Below are 20,091 nucleotides of genomic sequence, written 5' to 3' on the forward strand. Positions count from 1 at the left end.
AGGAACATTTATCAGTGAAATAGATAATTTCAGTTAAATATTACTTGTAATGTAATATAAGTAGCGTGGAATAACTTTCTGAAGCAGGTGCAGAAATGGAGCTGATTTGTAAAACAGTCGTCTTCTTTCTGTTAATCTCTCTCAGCCTTGGGATAGATGGGCAATTTGCTCAGAATTTTATCGCCATTGCAGGACCTCTACCCATTGAGTTAGTAAATAGATTGTATCTGCACGACCAAGTCCTAGCCAAGGAAGATCAGGGCCCTGCTGTGGCTGAAGCCCATGGTTACCTGTGCCAGCAAGATATTGTGGCTTCTGAGCTGCCTCAGTACTTCTCCCACCTTCGTGAGATTGGGGTGACGCACTACAAAGTCTTCCTTCCATGGGCACGCATTCTTCCCAAGGGGGATGCCAGGAAGCCAGATGAAGCTCAAGTGCAGTGCTACCAGAAGCTGCTCGAGACTCTGGTTGCTGCAGACCTCAGGGGAGTGGTAGTTCTGCACCACCAGAGTGTCCCTGGTGCTGTGGCTGCGCAGGCCATGGGTTGGAAAGCCACTACTTTTGCTGACCTTTTTGTGGAATATGCAGAGTTCAGCTTCCGTGTTTTTGGGGACCTGGTCGATGTGTGGCTCACCTTCAGCGACCTGCCAGAGGTCCTTAAAAGCCTGCCTTACGATGACCCCCAGTACCGAGCCTGGGCCCTAGCTGCAGCTCATCAAAGAGCTTACACTATCTACCATGAGAAGTATGCACCGGCCGGTAAGGAGAATGGGGAGAGAGATTGTTTCTACATGACCTTTTCACAAACATTTTGTGATGGGATTAAATGCCAACTGATACATCCAATCTCTGTGTGAATATGCTATCAGTGCTCTCAGAATGACATAGAAATCCTTGAGTAACAGATTCCTTCAAATCCCTTATGTTGCTAATTGGTTTATAATTTACTGGTAATTGCATTTTACTTGAAATTATCGCCAAAGTAGTTGGGGACAATATATATGTGTACGTGTGCATATATATAGTTAATCTTTTAAACATCAGGGAAGTTTTAAATAGCCTCCAGTTAATTTGAGCAGCAGAAACCAGTACTTCAAACCCACACACTATAATATTTCTATATGCTTTTTCTCAGTTTTTCACAGTTGTCCATGTGCTCTTAAGACCAGCAGATGCCCCTGATTAACTGTTCGTATAACAAACCTTAGATGTGTTGTATAAAAAATGTGGGACTGAGACTTACGAAGAACCTTTGATCCCTACCCAGTCATCTCATTTTAAATACCTAATTACTTATTTCAATGTCATTGAAAACTGGAATTGCAATTGCTACCATTTCAGCTAAGAAAGGAAGATAATGCCATCAGTCAGTGGCTGTGCTATAATCTCTTATGTATGATGGGTGCAGGCTTTTTCATTATGTGTTCCCAAGGAATACAGCTTTGGAGGTCCAGATCTAGCTGAAGAGTCAGGTCAAATTCAGCTATCAATCAGCCTTCCCTCCAAAACATGGAAATCTTTGCAAATGTGTTGAGAAAATCCTCTTAAATAAAACTGATTATGGTTTAAAATGACATTTCTCATTTAATCAAAAGGAAGTTATTTTATTTAACTTTAAAAAGTTGATTTTACTTAAAGCAACATGAAACAAAATATTTATTTTGTTGTGTAAAATGACAATTAATTATCTCTATCATCAGTTACAAATTACTTCAAAATTACTCAAATCCAGCCTTACTCTATCTTTTTGTGTACAATGATAAAGTCATAATAATCAAGCTATTTTATAGATAATAAAGTATTTTTGTATATTTCTTCCTGACCCACAGAGGAAGGACTAAAAAAATTCCTAAACGTACCTCAAACCATGAAGAAATGAGGCACAAAAACTCTCCTGTGAGATAACAATAGTGTGAGGAAGTCTGCAATGTCCTTTGTTTGACTTTCTTCGTTGCGGACACTGGGGTTTTAAAGCAATTGAATCTTAACTGTACCTGTGTTATACAGAGCAAGAGATTTTCACCTCTCCTGTGATGGGTACCTGGAATTTTTTAAGCTGCTGTCCTCTTGGGTCTTCTTTCTTCAGGGTTGGAGTTTTTCAGTCCCAGGAAGATAACCAGTAGAGCTGACGGAGTCATCATTTAAAATAAAAATATATTAATTTATGTATTTTTAATTCTTGCATTTGCCAGGAATACTTTGCAGTACAGTTCACACTACCTGGTGATAGCCCTAAGAAGTTGTCCAGCTTCCCTCCCACAACATGTCCCCCCAAATTCCCAGCATCCAGCACAATGGATATAAAAAAATAACCACTGTAGAACCACCTCAAAGGCATGAAAATAAAAGATATTCCTTATAATTATGCACAAAGTGGAAGGGCACCCACTGGAGAGCTGTATTCAGATCCACCTTCATGCAAGCAACAGTGCTCAGATGAGCAGTCATGATAAGACAAGGTTTAGTGATGAGACTCCTTGAACTCTGCCTTTGAATTCCTACATTCTTCAAATCTCCATTGATATCATAGTGGTATCTGAAATCAGCCACCTACGGCACTGTCTCATGTTCCACGTCTTTAAATATTTCCATCTGATTTTAAAACAACTGCAATGAACTGAAATTTTTTTATTTGTCCTTATCATACTATCAATGGACTGCCTCTTTCTTTTTCAAGGTGGAAAGCTGTCCATCGCTTTAGGAATGGATCATGCCTTAGATAGCGCTTCAGCAGAATTGCTTTCAGTTTCTCTTCAGGTAATACCTTAATAGAAATTATTTCCAAAATTATATGAATTTGATTTGATTTAACTTGCTTTTTATGTATGGGATCAAGTGATTTGTAGCAAATTAAAATTTTAGCAAGTTGACCAACTGACCAATTTGTGAATTTTACGTATTTAATTAGCTCGCTGATTTTAAAAATAACTTCAGCATCCTTTCTTGGCTAGTAAGCACTGATTAAGATATATGGGGACATATTTGCTCTTATAATTGGCAATTTTAGCAATATCCATGTGTAAATGACAAGGTGTTTGCAAAAAGTGTAGCCATTGTAATTTTCTTTGCAAGTCTACTTAATGCACCACCAAAGGAATAAATATTTAAAATAACTGCTATTTTAAAAATCTGCATGTTATGGTAAAACACAGACTGAGCTGTGCTAAAAGTGATCTAGTTACATGGGGATGGCGCATGAGGAGAACGTAATCTCTACAAAGATGGTGACATTCCTTCTGTAAAAACCAAACTCTTTTTGCTTGTAGTTGTCTTCACCTGGAGGATGTTGATGTGGGAGAAAGTGAACAAATGACAGTGCAGGATTTTTGCTTTTATTCGCATTCCTTCAAAATTTAGTAATAGGGTAAGCGATGCTGTAGGCATGCCGTTTCAAGGATACAAGCAAGGTGTGGTTTGTAGGGAGAGGAAAGACGTGTTAGATGAGCTGACTAAACTAGAAGAAAACCTTGGACTGAAAAATAAACTGAAAGCTTATCAGGTTTTGTTTTTTTCCAGCTTCATCAGCTGGTACAATCTGTTCCCCTGAACTTGACTGCTAGTGCGATAACGTTTGGAACGATTAAACATTTCTGAATTGGACTTTCCCCAAGGGATTATTGATAAGGCCTATCTGAATCACATACTTGCAAAGGTTTCTGTGCCTGATTAATCATAGACACTCTTACTAATTAAAAAAATCCACTGGAAATCATTACTATTAAGTTCATAAAATGCTCCCAGAATTTCATTTAGCTGTTTAAATTTTACTTTGTTTAGGAGAGATACGGAATGCATCTTCCCATACAGTATCCAGTTTGTACTCATCATATTGCTGAGAGCTTCCATATAGCCATATGGCTTCTTTCTTCAGCGACGTAGCTTTATCAGACATTTCACAATTTTACATATTTTTAATGTCATACCTGCAAAAAATACATTTTACTCCAGGATGATTCTTTTTCTTGTTTCCAGGATTCAGTAGACTTCCTGTCTCTCAGCCTCCAGTACGGTTGTGGAAACAAAACAGATTTCTACAAGAAATTGAATGAATTTCAGGTAACATTATGCATGGTGTTAAATTATAGCAGCAGATGACCATAAACGTAAAGGGGATTTCATGTTTCTTGATGCATGTTTAAACAGTTCCAATTTGCTGCAAGAGGTCAGACAACAGCTACGCTAGGAAACAGCTTCATAGTGTTCTCTTGCTTCTCTGTTGTTGTTCTGACTTAAAAACGGGTGTTCAAGAGTGCTGGAAAGGATCACCTAGGTCAGTGCTCATTATTGATGCATTAATGACTAGAATGGCATCATTCTTTTGTCCAGGTCTGAAAAAGCTCTCTCACATCCTAAGTGTTTTACAAGCTGTTAGCTAATACCTATACACTTAAACACTATTTTATGCTAGCATGGGTTCTGCAGTAGCACCAGCAAACTTCAGAACTCCTACTCAGTAAGGGCAGTGCTAGAAATGTTCATGAAGATGAGTTTGTGAAAGGATTAGGTCACAGCAACAATGTCAGTTATAGGCTAGTACCTAATATTGAACCTGTGGTGGTTTAATGAATGAACTGCATTCTTAAAATCCTTAAGACCAGAGCCATCCAGCAACTGAGCAGTGGAATGAGGCGCTACCCATGTGACTCATTCTCTTGAGGCTCCCAGCATGCTGCTGTTACTCAAAAACTTGGAGTGGGCCATTTACAGCAAAAGATTCTTACTAAGTAAGCTTCCAGAAAAGGACATAGTACCTTGTGCCTCTTCAATGACAGGTCGAACACTGAAGGTTTTTGGGGTTTATGCTTTGATTTGCATTGGGGTTTTTCTGAATCAGAGAAAAATAGGTGGTATTCAATGCTTACTCTCTTGATTTATGAATTTAACTTCAAAAAACTTTATTACCAATTGTCAGTCCTTTAAGTATTTCCTATTCTGTGTTAAAAGCAACAAATGCCAAGAGCATGCTTTTACTAGCTGGCTGATGCTTCTTTTCAGACATGTCTCTGACTTCTGGTTTTGCAGAATGTCTGGAAGGACACAGACATCTTGGTTTTTAGTCTAAAGCTCCTTGATTGTGGTTCCATGGAAGAGAATCCTTTCACATCAGTAGCTGCCATTGTCACAGGTGAGTATTTTGAGGAGGAGAGGGTTTTAGCTAAGCTCTGCATGGCAAATTATAAAGGAAATTAAAAATTGTTCAGCCCAGACCACTGCTATTAGATTAAATAACTCTGGTTTCGTTCATAACCTTCTTGGAAAATTAAGGGTGGATGGTGAGTATTGAGACAGGGGAAGCTGGAAGTCCCCAAAGCTCTTCATCATTTTCATCAGCCTCAGGTTGTGCTAGAAGAAGTTTATATTGGATATGAGGAAAAAATTCTTCCCAGAAAGGGTTGCCAAGCACTGGAACAGGCTGCCCAGGGAAGCGGTGGAGTCGTCATCCGTGGAGGTATTTAAATGATGTGTAGATCATGGTTTAGGGACATGGTTTAGTGGTGGACTTTGCAGTGCTAGGTAAGCAGTGGGACTCTTTTTTTAACGTGAAATTGTAAATATCTAATAAAAACCCAACATATTTGATCTGAGAAACACAGTTATTAGTTACGAAAAGCACCTTGTTTCTAAAGGTGTAATTGTATATGCTGGTAGTGTCATGCAGTCCATGGCATCTATGTTGTGACTAAGTCCATCACTTACCTTTTGGTTTTTTTCAGCTATTAATGAAGAGAAGGCACATATGATTGGGTATGATGTTACTGAGTTCTTGAACTTCTCATCATCTTGTGTTTTAAGGTACAACTTTTGTCCCTTAAATCTGATACTATAATAAAGTAGTTTCCTCTAGAAACGTGTGTGCAGGCAGATGCAACACAGTTTTAGTGGTAAAGGCTGCTGCTCATTCCTGAAAGGACTGGAAATAAATGCCTTTCTCCTGAGGCCAGTCTCTTGCTGTTACCTGCAATGTAATCCTCTTCCACTCTCTCATCCTTTGTTACCCAAATTGCACCTTCAATCCAATAGATAACAAGTACTTCTCCAAGCCTTCTGCTTTTTTAAAGAGCAAAATTGTTAAAAATAAGTAAATAAATAAATACAACAGAGGCCTTCCTAGGGGACAAGCCAGCTGGGTCTACAAAAATGTGGGAGATGTCCCTGCACAATAACATTATGCAGGGAGACACTAATGATTACAGAAGCAGATTCGATTAGTTTTACCTTTTCCCATGGAAACACATGAGAGCTATTGTAGCTTGTGAAGTTGCTACACACTGCAAGGATTTTGTTTGCATCTTTGCCCTAGCTGTAATGAATTATGAGAATCTACCTGCAATGAAATGCATTGGATATATAGCACTTGAGCTGCTCTGCAGTTAGCTCTTTGCACTCCACCTTCATCTCCTAGCTGGATGGCAGTAGGTTGGACTGATCAGATGACAAAGGGACTATACCCGAAGTGGCCCATGTGAGCTGACTGGGAAGCACACAGTTCTTTTATCCAATGTGTTTGCAAGTTCTGTGGCACTGGTATCCACCTTGGAGGTTTTAACTTCTTTTTGGTTTGTTTCCAGCAAAACAAATGCTCTACAGGAGAACCCAGGTGCTGCTCTTGCCCCTCGTTCCTCCTATGAGACAGTTTGGGAAATGTTTGCTGAGCAGTCTGAATTGGAGAGGGATTCTTTTCTGGAAGACGTTTTCCCAAGTGGTTTCCTCTGGGGCACATCCACAGGAGCCTTTAACATTGAAGGAGCTTGGGCAGAGGATGGCAAAGGAGAGAGCATCTGGGATCAGTTCGGGCACACAGGTCATGTCTACATGAACCAAACAGCAGATGTGGCATGTGACAGCTACTATAAAACCAGCTATGACATTTATCTACTTAGGGGTCTTCATCCCCAAATGTACAAGTTTTCTGTATCCTGGCCTAGAATTTTTCCTGCTGGTACTAACGACACCATCAACTCCAAGGGTGTTGATTATTACAGCGAATTAATTAACAGGTTGCTGGAAACTAACATTGAGCCCATGGTGACTCTCTTCCACTGGGACCTCCCACAAGCTCTTCAGGTTCTTGGTGGCTGGCAGAATGACAGTATCATAGATGCTTTTGTAAACTATGCAGACTTCTGCTTTTCCACTTTTGGGGATCGGGTCAAGTTCTGGATTACTTTCCATGAGCCCTGGGTTATTAGCTACGCTGGCTATGGCACCGGAGAGCACCCTCCAAGAATCACTGACCCAGGAGTAGCATCTTTCAAGGTAGGGACACAGCAATAACTAGGATGCTGCAGCTGCCATTGTTGTGTTGTTTTCCTCTAATGGTTCTGTACTTTAATTATGTTTAAGCCTAATGTGGCCTCTGAGACGACTATTTGCTTGTTGGTTTTATGATGCTTGCAAAAAATTGGTTAGTTATGCTAGATGGATGCTAGATGGCTTTATTTTATTTTTCCATTCAGAAAGCTGGTGTTGATGGATAGCCAGATTCTTCTGCTTGTTCCAAATCCACTGCACTCTCTGGCTATGATTATTTGTTTTGTCGAGGTTTTTTCTTTTGAATGGAGATGACGTTATGTGGCAATAATCTGAATGCTTGAGAGTCCTTGTGCAAAGCAGTGTGACACACATCCCTCTGTGTTCTTCCCCCAGGTTGCTCACACAATTCTCAAGGCTCATGCCAAGGTCTGGCACCTGTACAATGACAAATACCGTTCTCAGCAACTGGGAAAGGTGGGGCTGGTGCTGAATTCAGATTGGGCTGAACCCAAGACTCCAACCAACTCTGAGGACGTGAGGGCATCTGAGAGGTACCTGCAGTTCATGCTTGGCTGGTTTGCTCACCCTATATTTGTTAATGGTGATTACCCAGATATCCTGAAGGCTCAGATCCAGGAAGTAAACCAGCAGTGCTCCACAGCAGTTGCACAGCTGCCTTTGTTTACAGAAGAGGAGAAGTCCTGGGTGAAAGGGACTGCAGATTTTTTTGGTCTTTCCCATTACACTTCCCACCTGGTCAGTGCTGTGAGTAATGGGACCTGCACACCAGACTACAAGAACATCGGGAACTTCTCCTTGCATGTAGATCCTTCTTGGCCACAGACTGCCTCTTCTTGGATCCATGTGGTCCCTTGGGGATTAAGAAGGCTGCTGAAGTTTGTGTCCCAGGAATATACAGGGACACAGATCCCAATTTACATAGCAGGAAACGGTATGCCGACAGAAGATGCAGGGGATCTTATTAATGACACTCTGCGAGTGGATTATTTCCACCGGTACATCAATGAGGCTCTAAAAGGTATGGAGAAATCTAATATATATATATTTTTTGTTACATGACAACTAGTTATTCTATTCCTTCCATGATGGTTAACTTCTTTAAAACATCACCACTTGCACAGTGATATGAGGTCAACTGCCTATTGTGCAGGTAGTGGGACCTCATACACTTCAGCCTATCTGATGTCCGGATACAGAACTCTCTACTCTGTTAGTTATGGGAATAGGTTTTTCGTATGTATGGGTTGATGTAGCCTGGACCCTAAAATCGGTCCCTCTGTGAGGACAGTGTTTATACTTCAGATCCCCTGAAGATAATTTGCCGGCAGGCAGGATCTCGCCTCTAGAGATCTCATAGATCAGGACTGTCTTTACTGATTAGGCAGATCTAGCTGACAGCATCCTGTACCATTTCAGGTTACATTTTTTAGGGAGATAGATATAAATCTCTCAGTCATTTTGAGCAAGGTTCATAGTATGCTTGTATCATTGCAAACTGTGTATCAATTGATGTAAAAATAGTATTAGTGACTGAAGTTCTGGACAGGTATAGAGATTTGAGATTTCAAATAGAGATGTGACTGATATACTCTCTTGAGATACACAAACCAATACTGATGGGAAGACTTTATTAAGTATGCTGTATCAAATAGGTTGGTGATCGATGTAAAGCATTTGATCTTCTTGATCTAGTTCTCAACATGCTGATAAAAGTGTTAAAAGAAAACACAGTTTAGCATTGTTGTTATGCATCAGCGGAAGTAAAGAAGATGGACTGCATATGGGAAGTGAACTTTTCTAGATTGGGAGAGATTCAGTGCTTTTATGTAGGCAGTGTGAGGCTGGATTTGCCTCTGCTATTAGGTAGGTGGTTCTGCTAAAAGAAACTCTCCTGTGCCCAGGGAAGATAGACAGGCACTAAATACACATAATGTCTCAGTTTAACTATAGTGTTAAATGTAAAAGTGCACCATATATCTAAATTAGCAAAATGTACTTGAAAACAAGAACAGGGGGAAAGGGATACCAGTGACACAAGTTTGTTGGGGTTTTTTGCCTAAAAGACTGTTCGTAGATGTTTGGTTTAACATTTACCCTCAGTTGTGGTGCTTATGTTGTGCTGTGCTGTGTTCACAAGATGTTCAGCTGAATAACAGTGTCTTGAACTGTTTCTATGACAGCGATAAAACTAGACGGAGTTGATGTTCGATCATATATGGCTCGATCCCTCATCGATGGCTTTGAAGGCCCAGTGGGGTACAGCCTAAAATTTGGGCTGCATCATGTGAATTTTGAAGATAGCAACAGACCAAGGACTCCCAAGGCATCTGCTTATTTCTATTCCAGTATTATTGAAAAAAATGGTTTCCCACCCGAAGTCTTGGACAGATTTACTACACCGGCAGTGTTTGACCTACCTGTGCCATCAAAGTTGCCAAATTTACCAGCATCAGAAGTTCCCTCCAAGGCAAAGGTTGTCTGGCAGAAGTTTTCATCTCAAACAGACTTTGAAAGGGACACATACTTTTATGGGACATTCCCAAAGGACTTTTCATGGGGTGTGTCATCTTCTGCCTACCAGATAGAGGGAGGTTGGGATGCTGATGGCAAAGGACCCAGCATTTGGGATAATTTCACCCATGTCCCAGGGAATATAAATAATAATGATACTGGAGACATAGCTTGTGATAGCTACAACAAGGTGGAAGAAGATATCTACCTACTGAGAGCCTTAGGGGTAAAGAACTATCGTTTCTCCCTGTCCTGGCCTCGAATTTTCCCCAGTGGAAGGAACAACTCAATAAATAGCCATGGAGTTGACTACTATAACCGTCTTATTGATGGACTGGTTGCAAACAACATCACTCCAATCGTCACTCTCTACCACTGGGACCTTCCACAAGCTCTCCAGGACATTGGTGGCTGGGAGAACAGTGAGCTGATTGACCTGTTTGATAGTTTTGCAGACTTCTGTTTCCAGACCTTTGGGGACAGGGTGAAGTTCTGGATTACGCTTAATGAACCCCAAGTCGTTGCCTGGGTTGGCTACGGCGCTGGGACATTTCCACCCAACGTCAATGACCCTGGTAATGCTCCCTACAGGGTTGCCCACATCTTACTGAAAGCTCACGCCAGGGTCTACCACACATACGATGACAAATACAGGGCAAGTCAGGGAGGGGTCATTACTTTGTGTCCCAACATTGATTGGGCTGAGCCGAAGACGCCAAGCGACCCCAGGGACATAGAAGCTGCAGACAGGCACCTGCAGTTTCTGGTGGGGTGGTTTACACACCCGATTTTCAAAAATGGGGACTACCCCGAGGTCATGAAGTGGAAAGTTGGGAACAGGAGTGAGCTCCAGAACCTGCCATCATCTCGTCTACCGGTTTTCACAGCAGAGGAGCGTGAATACATCAGGGGCACGGCAGATGTGTTCTGCTTCAACACCTATACCTCCAAAATTGTAACCCATGCAACGACCCAGTTGAGCCCCTCCTCTTATGAGTATGACCAGGAAGTCTTAACAAGTGTTGACAGCTCCTGGCCTTCCTCTGCTCTTTCTGACCATCGGGCTGTGGCCTGGGGGCTGAGGAGGCTACTGAACTGGATCAAAGAAGAATATGGAAATCCCCCAATATATATAATTGAGAATGGGGTGGGGATAAAGACCACATCAGATGTTGATGACAATACCAGGATATTTTACTACAAAACATACATTGATGAAACTTTAAAAGGTACCTGTGTTTGCTTTTGTTCTGGTGGTGGTGCGTGTCTCCTCTCTAGATTTCTGCTTACTTCGTTCCTCTGAAGAGGAGTTTTAAAAAGTGGTTGATACCAGTCTTTAAATATTCTGAACATAATATAAACATAGTGTTTCTTTTTCTGATCTCCTTTGCATGGCCATTTGTATTTTGTATCCTCCAACTATGAAGAGTCTCTTAATGATCTTAGTTGATGAGTGCCAGCTTTGTGAAGCTACAAGCATGTATGTGCTTGCATGTGAATTCCATGTAGTTCGTTTCATGTGTGATTATACCACTGACGCTCTTCCATTTGTTTCTGATCTTTCAGCTTACAACTTGGATAATGTTAATCTGAGAGGATATAATGCTTGGTCTTTCATGGATAGCTTTGAATGGTTGAATGGTTATGATCCAAGATTTGGATTGCACCAGGTTGATTTTGGCAATCCCAACAGGCCAAGAACCCCAAAGCGCTCTGCTGTGTACTATGCAGAAATCATCCGCAATAATGGTATCCCATTGCCAAAAGAAGATGAATTTTTATATGGAGAGTTTCCAAAGAACTTTTGGTGGAGTGTAGCAACTTCAGCATATCAGGTTAGGAAGCAGAGATGGATTCTTAAACTATCTGTGGACAGTTAAATCATTTTGTATGAGACACCTACAGCTTTTTTGACATAAAGTTTTACTGTAATTGAGGGTTAGTGTAGCAACTGCTGTAAAAGGGAGGAACTTGGAGATGTTTAAGAGCATAGTTATACCACGGGAATTGAGACAGCAGCATGGGCTTCACAAGAGGCCGCCAACATGGAGCAGCAGGTGAACTGAAATAATGCCTGGTCTGTGACATTGTACTTTGCTAATATGTCTTGTCTCGAGGCCCAAGAGGTCTTACTAGTTTGGTACAGCAAAATCATTGCTATTTCTAGTCTTAAGCTGATAAGTCAATATATTGTTTGGTGCCACAAAGACTAACAACAGGCTGAATTCTTTGCTAGGCCAAGACCTAAATTCAGAGTTTACTAACAATATTCCCCCATCCTCAATTACAGATTGAGGGAGGATGGAGAGCAGATGGGAAAGGACTAAGCATTTGGGATCAGTTTTCTCACACTCCCTGGAAAATCAGCAATGGTGACACTGGAGATGTAGCTTGTGACAGCTACCACAGGATTGAGGAGGATGTGGAAATGCTGAAAAGCCTCAAGGTGTCTCACTACCGCTTTTCAATCTCCTGGTCCCGCGTTCTCCCTGATGGGACCACCAGATACGTCAATGAAATGGGACTGAACTACTATGAAAGGCTTATTGATGCTCTTCTGGCAGCTAACATTATGCCTCAGGTAGCTGAAAATGGTAACTTTCAAGTAACTAAAAGATCGCAGAGCCCAAGTCTGATGCTCTGAGCACGTGCGTGTGTTTCCGTCCACCCCTCAGATAATGCCTGAGCCAGCCTGTGCCTTCATGGCAGTGCTCGAGGCTGGTCCAACTGTCCAGCGGATGTACCAGACCGCCCAGGTGTTCTATTGGATTGTATTTCGTCAGAGACTTGGTGCAGGCACAGCAATTCTTCACTGACAACTTGTGATCACAAGGTTGTGGTGGGTTTTGGTAAAAGCTTCATCTTCACCATCAGGCAGTCCTTACAGTTCAAGTAATTTCCCCACATCCTCAAGAAACTGAAACACTGGCAAGAAGGTATTTTATTTGAGTGCACGAGTGATCACTGCAAACTTAAACGCCATTAGGAACAGGTAGCTGCAGATCAAAGCACAGTTTATTTATGTTCATATGAGGCTGGATTACTGTCCTTATTTCAGAAAGTAAGAGTGACTGGTTGAGTCCTTTCTCTTGCTGTCTTTCCCTTCAGGTAACTATCTACCATTGGGACCTCCCACAGGCACTGCAGAACGTTGGTGGGTGGGAGAATGATACCACAGTTCAGAGGTTTAAGGAATATGCTGAGCTCCTTTTCCAGAGACTGGGAGATAAAGTGAAATTTTGGATAACCTTCAATGAACCCTACAACACTGCATATTTTGGCTATGGCCTTGGAACAGCTGCTCCAGGTAAGACCAGTGGGTATAACCTCAGAGCCATCACACCACTGTAGGCACAACTGTTTTATGCTGCAGCAGAGTAGATGCTAGGGACTTGCAAAGGCAGAGCAAGACAGACAGTGTGGTAGGGGGATACATGGGTCTGCTGTGGTGTGGTGAAGAGGTCCTGCTCTCAGTTTGCCTGTGACCTCCTAGACCCATCTTCCTTCCACTCCTCAAATCCAGCGCTCCTCTGCAACCCCCAGATTACACTTGCTGCCTGGAGCAGACCCATTTCCAGACCAGCCCCAGGGACTGCGGAGAAGTGTTAGGGCTGGAGGAGAGCCAAGCTCGGCTGCAGGGTAGAAGGAAGGGGAGGGATGGGAGCTGGCCTGAACGCACAGCTGTCTGCTCTCCATACTGGCAGCAGCAGCGTGTTGCCGGGGCTGGCAGCCCTGCATGGGCAGAGAGCTGAACTAGCCCATGTCACACTGCAGGGGGAGGAAGGGGCCATGCGGGGTCCTGCACAACCTGCCCACTGCAGCTGCACCTTCAGCTATCTCTGCTGAAGCAATGATTTCAGCCCTGGGCTGGGCCCAAGTGCACCAGGGGCTGCACATTTACTCATTTACTAGTGGGCAGTTCTGGCTGTCCCGGGTGTTGTGTTGACCTGGGAAGCAGCTGATGAGAAAGCTGGGAACTGCTGCTCCACCACCTGTGTTGTGACCCTCTCTGCAGGCATCTCCATTCGGCCAGGGCGAGCTCCCTACGTGGTGGGGCACAATTTAATAAAGGCCCATGCAGAAGTCTGGCACCTCTACAATGACACCTACCGGGCAAAGCAAGGAGGTTTAATCTCTATCACCATCAACTCTGACTGGGCAGAACCAAGGAACCCATACAACCAGGACGACATCAGTGCTGCCAGACAGTTCTTGCAGGTACAGAGACACCTGGTCACAGCTCTTCCTGCTGCCCTGGGTTTGTTCATGGTGGCACCCCATCTCTGGGTGCTGGAGATGAGATACCCAGAACCCAGGTTAGCATCTCCCTGGAAGAAAAGAATGAACCAAAGCCATCACTGCATGTATCATCCTCTTCTGGTGGCCAATCAAGTTGCAACAGTAATGAGACAAAATATGGTTGCAGTGACAAAAGCTTATTAAATTTACTGCCATTAAATGGGCATCCCTGGGTATCTCCATGTGCCTGTTCATTATAAATGCAGGTACACGAAAGAGAAATGGTTAAGCCCCCTGTTTTGATACATAATTTATCCTTCTCCCTTATTTTCTGGCTTAGTTTTTATTAGGTTGGTTTGCTCATCCCATTTTCAAAACTGGTGATTATAATGAAGTGATGAAAACGAAGATTCGGGAACGCAGTCTGGCTCAGGGTCTGAACCAGTCCCGGTAAGAGCCCAGACACACATCTGCTTCTGTTTTACCCGCTGTGCTAAAACCTGTTTCACTGGTAGATGGGCTGAATTTCAAGGATTCTATTGCAATGTTACTTAACTATCTTATTGTATCTTCACAGAAAAACTCTAGTGTACATTCTGCCTGTTCCTTGTCTTTACCTCCCTTGCAAACTAGATTTACTAATTTAACATCTCTCTGGGGCAGTAAGTTGGCAGCTCAGAGTGATGCAGGAAATGCTCTGCATTAGACACGGTGCTTTACCTGATGACCTTGGTAAACATGTTTTAACTTTTCTTAAAACTATGTTCTGAATTTGAGCACTGAGATCTCATTGGTACCTCTGAATTATGTTTCTTATTTTGCAGTCCCATTAATTATTCTTAACTTTATTGTGGCAGCAGTGCTCCATCGTGAATGTTTTTCCTTTTCTCTCCCTTTCTAGGCACACATAAGGAAAGTACTTTTTTTTTTTTTCTCTCTTAACTTTGATAGCAATTTAATGGGGTATATTAGATCTGGGGCTATTCCTGATCACTCCTCTATGCAAATGGGAATGACCACTTGTTTTGACATGAGGGAGATAGCAGAAGAGTCAGCGTGTGCTCTGCAGCAAAGGCAGGTCTCTTCAAGATTTGAGTTATGCTTTTATATGTGCCTAACCCACTTGCATTCTTAGGCGCTTTTTTGGACACACTATTTATTCTCTGGCAGTTGCTACCATTAATAAGAGAGCAAAGTCACGTGTGTTGATTTATGAGGTAACGTGCCCAAGCATCTCAATCTTCCAGAAGAATCATGCTACCTCCACTTGTGCTTGTGGTGCTGGTACCAGGTATACCAGAATTACACAAGGTGTGTTCAAAGTGTGGATCTCAGAGAGAAAGCTCACAAGTTTTGTTTCCTGTGTAGAAGCCAGAGTTTATGAGATAACACTGTATTGGCCTCTGCCGTGACCTACCAAGTGCTACTACTTCCACATAGAGAAGAGCTCCTCTTGTAGCAGATGCCTGTTCCCCTGCTGCTCTGAAGTACATGTTAGCAGAGGTGGCCGGCTGTATCTTCAGTATGCGCAAGCAGGAGTAGTGTTTTGAGGGGCTTATGACAGCTCCCTTGAGCAGGGACAGGACCCCCCGGATGTCACTGGCTGCTAGCAGGCACCGTTTCATGCTTCCTTCTGTCAGAGGTAGTCGTGCTTTTGCAGGAGAGTGGGCTTGAGGCTGGTCACTTGTGAACACTGCAGCTCTGGGTCTCCATAGGGGTTTGGTGAGCACGTGACAATCAAAATGATTATCACCATTTCCTCCCACCAAACTCCTTACTGGGCAAACACTGTTTCTTGTCTTCTAAAGCAGGATGATGGTCAAACCTCTTGTGTGACCATGAGCAGGACGTCTAGCCATCACGTGTCTCTTTTCTGGTTAGAGAAAAGTCTGGTCTTCTCCTGAAGAACATTAGAGCAGGCAGCATGAACTGCATAGTCTAGCAAAAGCTGAGTTTATAAAACAGCACTAAGGGAAGGGGTAGAAGCAAAAGAAGGGAAATCCTGAGAAGATGTACATTTTGAGGGGTTTATGCTTTTCTCTGTTTTCTATTGCAGGCTTCCAGAATTTACAGAAAGTGAAAAGCAAAGAATTAAAGGCACATATGACTACTTTGGCCTGAATCATTATACTACAGTATTAACATACAACTTGAACTATCCTGCTGGTTTTCTGTCATATGACTCTGACAGGTAAGAGATGAATGTAAATTATTGGTCAAGAAAAACATGCACACCTGGAGCCTGGGCCAACTGAGCAGTGTAAACTATTAGCACATAATGCTGTGAGACAGGTATTTTAACCAATACTAACAAAAACATCCCCGAACAGTACTTGTGGTACTGTTATTTTCACAAAAGGCCAGCAACAGCCCGTTTTACAGACCTGATGATAAACATGAATGCTTAAAACAGAACAAAGAACATTAGAGGATCTGCTAAAGGAAGGAATCTGCACTTGCGAGTCTCCCAATGGTTTGGGATCAGCTGTCAACCATATTTATCATATTTCCTGCCCCCAATCTGCAGTTTGATTATCCTGAGTTATTGATACTGCTGCATTTGCTGTTAAACAGTCATTAGTTCCCTCACCACAGCAGATAAATGTAAGTTCAAAGCCTAAATGGCTAAGTCACTTCATAGTTAAATATAAGTCAAGATATTTATTTAGGTACCAATTTCTTTCCCCAGCTTCAAAAGGTAAACAAGAGGAGCTCACTACTTTTTCCCATGAGAAGTGAGGTAGTGGTGGGACAACATAAGCTATTTTCTGAAACCTTTCCATAGAGAATAAATGAAATAATTAAAACTTCCCTTTGCTGCTGCATCCCTGCTCCTGTGGTTTAGCCCACAGTAGGACACTGGGCTCGGTCTTGCATTCCTGTAAATGGCAATTTTGTGTGCTCAAAAACTGCATTATACACACTACAAAGATCTGGAGCTAACATCACATCCTCAGCCATAGTTGATTTAAGCAGAATACGATTGTAAAGCAAAGTACCAAAGTGTTGTCTAGAGGCTTAGGAGCTCCCGCACCACCCTCACCTGCTGTGCTTTCACCAGCTTGCCACAGTGCCCCCTCTGGTTCGGTGTTCTACAGAGCTGTGTGTTTCTCAGCCCTGCAGCAAAGAGGCGCCAGGCGCAGCGGCAGGCACTTGGGACTGGTCCCTTGATCAGTATGTCCTCCTTGCAGGGGTGTAGCTACAGTAACAGACCGCAGCTGGCTGAGCTCGGGTTCCTTCTGGCTAAAGGTGACACCCTTTGGTTTCCGAAAGCTCCTGAGATGGATAAAGGAAGAGTACAACAATCCTCCCATTTATGTGACTGAAAATGGGGTCTCGGAAACGGAAACCTCAGACTTCAATGACACTTGGCGAACACATTATTATCGGAGCTACATTAACGAAGCACTGAAAGGTGAGAATGACTATTTAAATCTGATCATCCCAGTCTCTAGAGAGCAGCAGTGTCTTGCCACAAGACTGATGTGTATAAAGCAAGTTGTGAAGAGCTGAAAGACCACTGCTATCACACCTGCAAGTTACACACTCATGTGGGTTTACACTGTAGCTGCTCCTGAGGGCCTTTGGGTTTAGGAGCAACTGCCATGGATAGCTAGGGCATCGCAGGGAAAGGTGGTCTAAGGGACGAACAAACCCTGGGTTCAGAAAGGTAACTGCAGCTTCTTTGTACAGCCACATCTGGCAAGAGAAGGTACTACTACTTGAGGAATACCTATTTTGACTTCTAGCTTGACTACTGCTGTGTCTAAAAACTGCATCTTTAAAAAAAACCAGAAAAAATAAAAGAAAAAAACAAAACCCAAGCTGGTTTCAGTTACAGCACTGATCATGTAGCACTGGAGAAGGGCTTTTTCAGTTTGTTTTTCTAACATACTGGGCACTGCCAGGCAGATATTCAGAAAGGGGTCATTTACTGCAGTTTCGGAGTGACGCCCCACAAGCACTTAAAGCAACACTTGCATGCTGATGGCTTTTCTCCTAAACCTTTGTTTATTGGACACAAGCTTTGATTTCTGGAGCAGGTAAAAGCAGTCTCCAGCACTGGCAGGCTGACTGAGCTACCCTGGTTGCTTGTTAGCAGTAACTTGGCAGCTGACCTACCTCAAATCAGCTGAGAGGCAGGCAACACAAGAGGTGGGAATGGGGAGACAACGAAACCAATGATGCCAAAGCAGTGATAACCCCACTGTGCTTGGCACCCCGGTGCTGTGTGATGTCCTGAAGCATCTTCACACCACTGCTGGCCTAGCAGTGACACCTCCAGTTGCCCAGCTGCACAACTTACATCTTCTTTCTGGTCCTGGTAACAGCCGTTGTGCTCGATGGTGTTGACTTACGAGGCTACACCGCGTGGACACTGATGGACAACTTTGAGTGGGCAGTGGGCTTTGATGACAAATTTGGGTTCTACCACGTGAATTTCACAGACCCTGACTTGCCGCGGCGCCCTAAGGCCTCTGTCAGGTATTACTCGCAGATCATAACCTGCAATGGGTTTCCAGACCCCGCAGCTGGCCCACATCCCTGTCTGGACCTGGAGCCTGAAGGTAAGTGATGCAGCAGAAATTGGGCTTTTCCTGGTTTGTATCTGCATCTGATTCCAATCCCAAAAGATTTCCCTAATCTAAGGTCTTTACGACACCGCTATTTTCTGCAATATTCTTTTTAAGGGCTCCAGTGGGGCACTGACTGATCATTGTCTTTGTTGTGACTTGAAGACTTTAACATGGAATTATGGCACTTTTGTATGCCAGACCAGAACAATGACTAAAATTCTGTGTGATAGCTCCTCAATATTATGCAGCAGAACCAAGTTATTCCATTCCACTTTTCTCTGATTAACAAACTGCTCAAGATGTTTTCCAAACCACACACATTCAGTATTCCCGCACCATGTTTTCCAAACAATTCTGAGTACTTTATGTCAGTCAATGTTTTGGGTAAGCCTTTGGAAATACTGATTCTTTTGTCATTTACATTTTCTGAACTAGAGGTGTGCACCAAACAGCAAGCACTGTTAGTGTGGGGTTTTGGGGATGACCACAGCTGCTGGAGAACACTCACCTCTCCTGGAGTCTTGACAACTGCACGCTTGGCCCCAGCTATGTCTTTACTCTGAGCTAGAACAGTGTCAGTCACTGATCCACAGCATTATGGCAACTGCCACAGCACTGAGCACCCTGTAGAGGCAGGAAGTGGCCATGCACACACACACACGCGTGAAGGAGCTCTCCCAGGCTGTGTACTAACGCTTTCTCATTGTTTTCTCATGGACAGTGACACCAACAGACACTGCACCAGGACCAGCTGACAGCGTGCGCTTCTTGGGATTAGACTTAACATCAGATAGGGCAGAAATAGCACTGTATGTGCTTTTTGCTCTTTCTGGAGTTGGAGCATTGGCCTTGGCTCTTTTTGCATATAGATATGGAAAGTTATCTAAAAGATCCCGTAAAAGATCACACATGGAACTTAGTAAACTGTAAAGCTTCCACTTAATAAAGTGCTTCTTTTGTTTTTTATTGAAAGTCTATAGCACTAGGGAAAGAAACCTAGTGCTTGTACTGTGGCAACTTTGTGATTTGCCCTAGAGATGGCTCCCCATCATTTTGTTGTTTGCTCACCATCTTTAAAATACAAAAATAAAATTAAGTGGCCCTAATACTATGCCTTCACTTTTGAACAGAGTGGGATACTTAATTAAATCTCCTTTAACTAGGAACGTGAAGCTGCACGGAACACCTGTAGTATTTAGGTCTCTAACACAGAGATACACAGCACATGGTATGGGGGAGAGAAGGTGATGACCCTCCCTCCAAAATAGAAGCTTCCAAGCCCGTGTTTTGCAGCCCTCTGCTGACAAATCTTCCATTTTACCAGATAAAGACCCATCTTTTTCCTTCCTGTACCATAGCCTTGACCCCAAACCCCACTTCAGATGTGTTTGTTTGATGAGATTTTAACATGAACAACTCCCAGGTAAGGTCATTTCAACTGGCACAACAAGTTTGTCCACTCTATTTTCAATTTCAGTGTATGATCCTA

The 20,091-nt window shown here is 42.9% G+C and overlaps 1 protein-coding gene across 1 annotated transcript; it reads left to right on the forward strand.

Annotated features, from left to right (window-relative positions):
* The first annotated feature begins 95 nt into the window (after nt 1-95).
* LCT (lactase) lies at nt 96-19,921 on the forward strand. Its single transcript, XM_030487908.1, has 17 exons — nt 96-759; nt 2,678-2,757; nt 3,973-4,056; nt 5,023-5,125; nt 5,715-5,793; nt 6,570-7,257; nt 7,648-8,293; nt 9,456-11,015; nt 11,353-11,621; nt 12,077-12,367; nt 12,895-13,093; nt 13,802-14,004; nt 14,366-14,475; nt 16,082-16,216; nt 17,217-17,440; nt 18,357-18,593; nt 19,324-19,921. Exons 1-17 carry the CDS (start codon nt 96-98, stop codon nt 19,530-19,532), a joined length of 5,781 nt encoding a protein of 1,926 aa, XP_030343768.1. The 3' UTR covers nt 19,533-19,921.
* The last annotated feature ends 170 nt before the right edge of the window (nt 19,922-20,091 follow it).

This window comes from Strigops habroptila, chromosome 5, assembly GCF_004027225.2.
Source record: "Strigops habroptila isolate Jane chromosome 5, bStrHab1.2.pri, whole genome shotgun sequence".
NCBI lineage: Eukaryota > Metazoa > Chordata > Aves > Psittaciformes > Psittacidae > Strigops > Strigops habroptila.

Bases quoted from the DNA above. Each gene is read 5' to 3' on its own strand.
- LCT (XM_030487908.1), top strand. From the start codon at position 96: ATGGAGCTGATTTGTAAAACAGTCGTCTTCTTTCTGTTAATCTCTCTC. The intron at 14,005-14,365 runs GTACAGAGACAC...TTTCTGGCTTAG, and splicing joins CTGCCAGACAGTTCTTGCAG to TTTTTATTAGGTTGGTTTGC. The intron at 16,217-17,216 runs GTAAGAGATGAA...TCCTCCTTGCAG, and splicing joins CTGTCATATGACTCTGACAG to GGGTGTAGCTACAGTAACAG.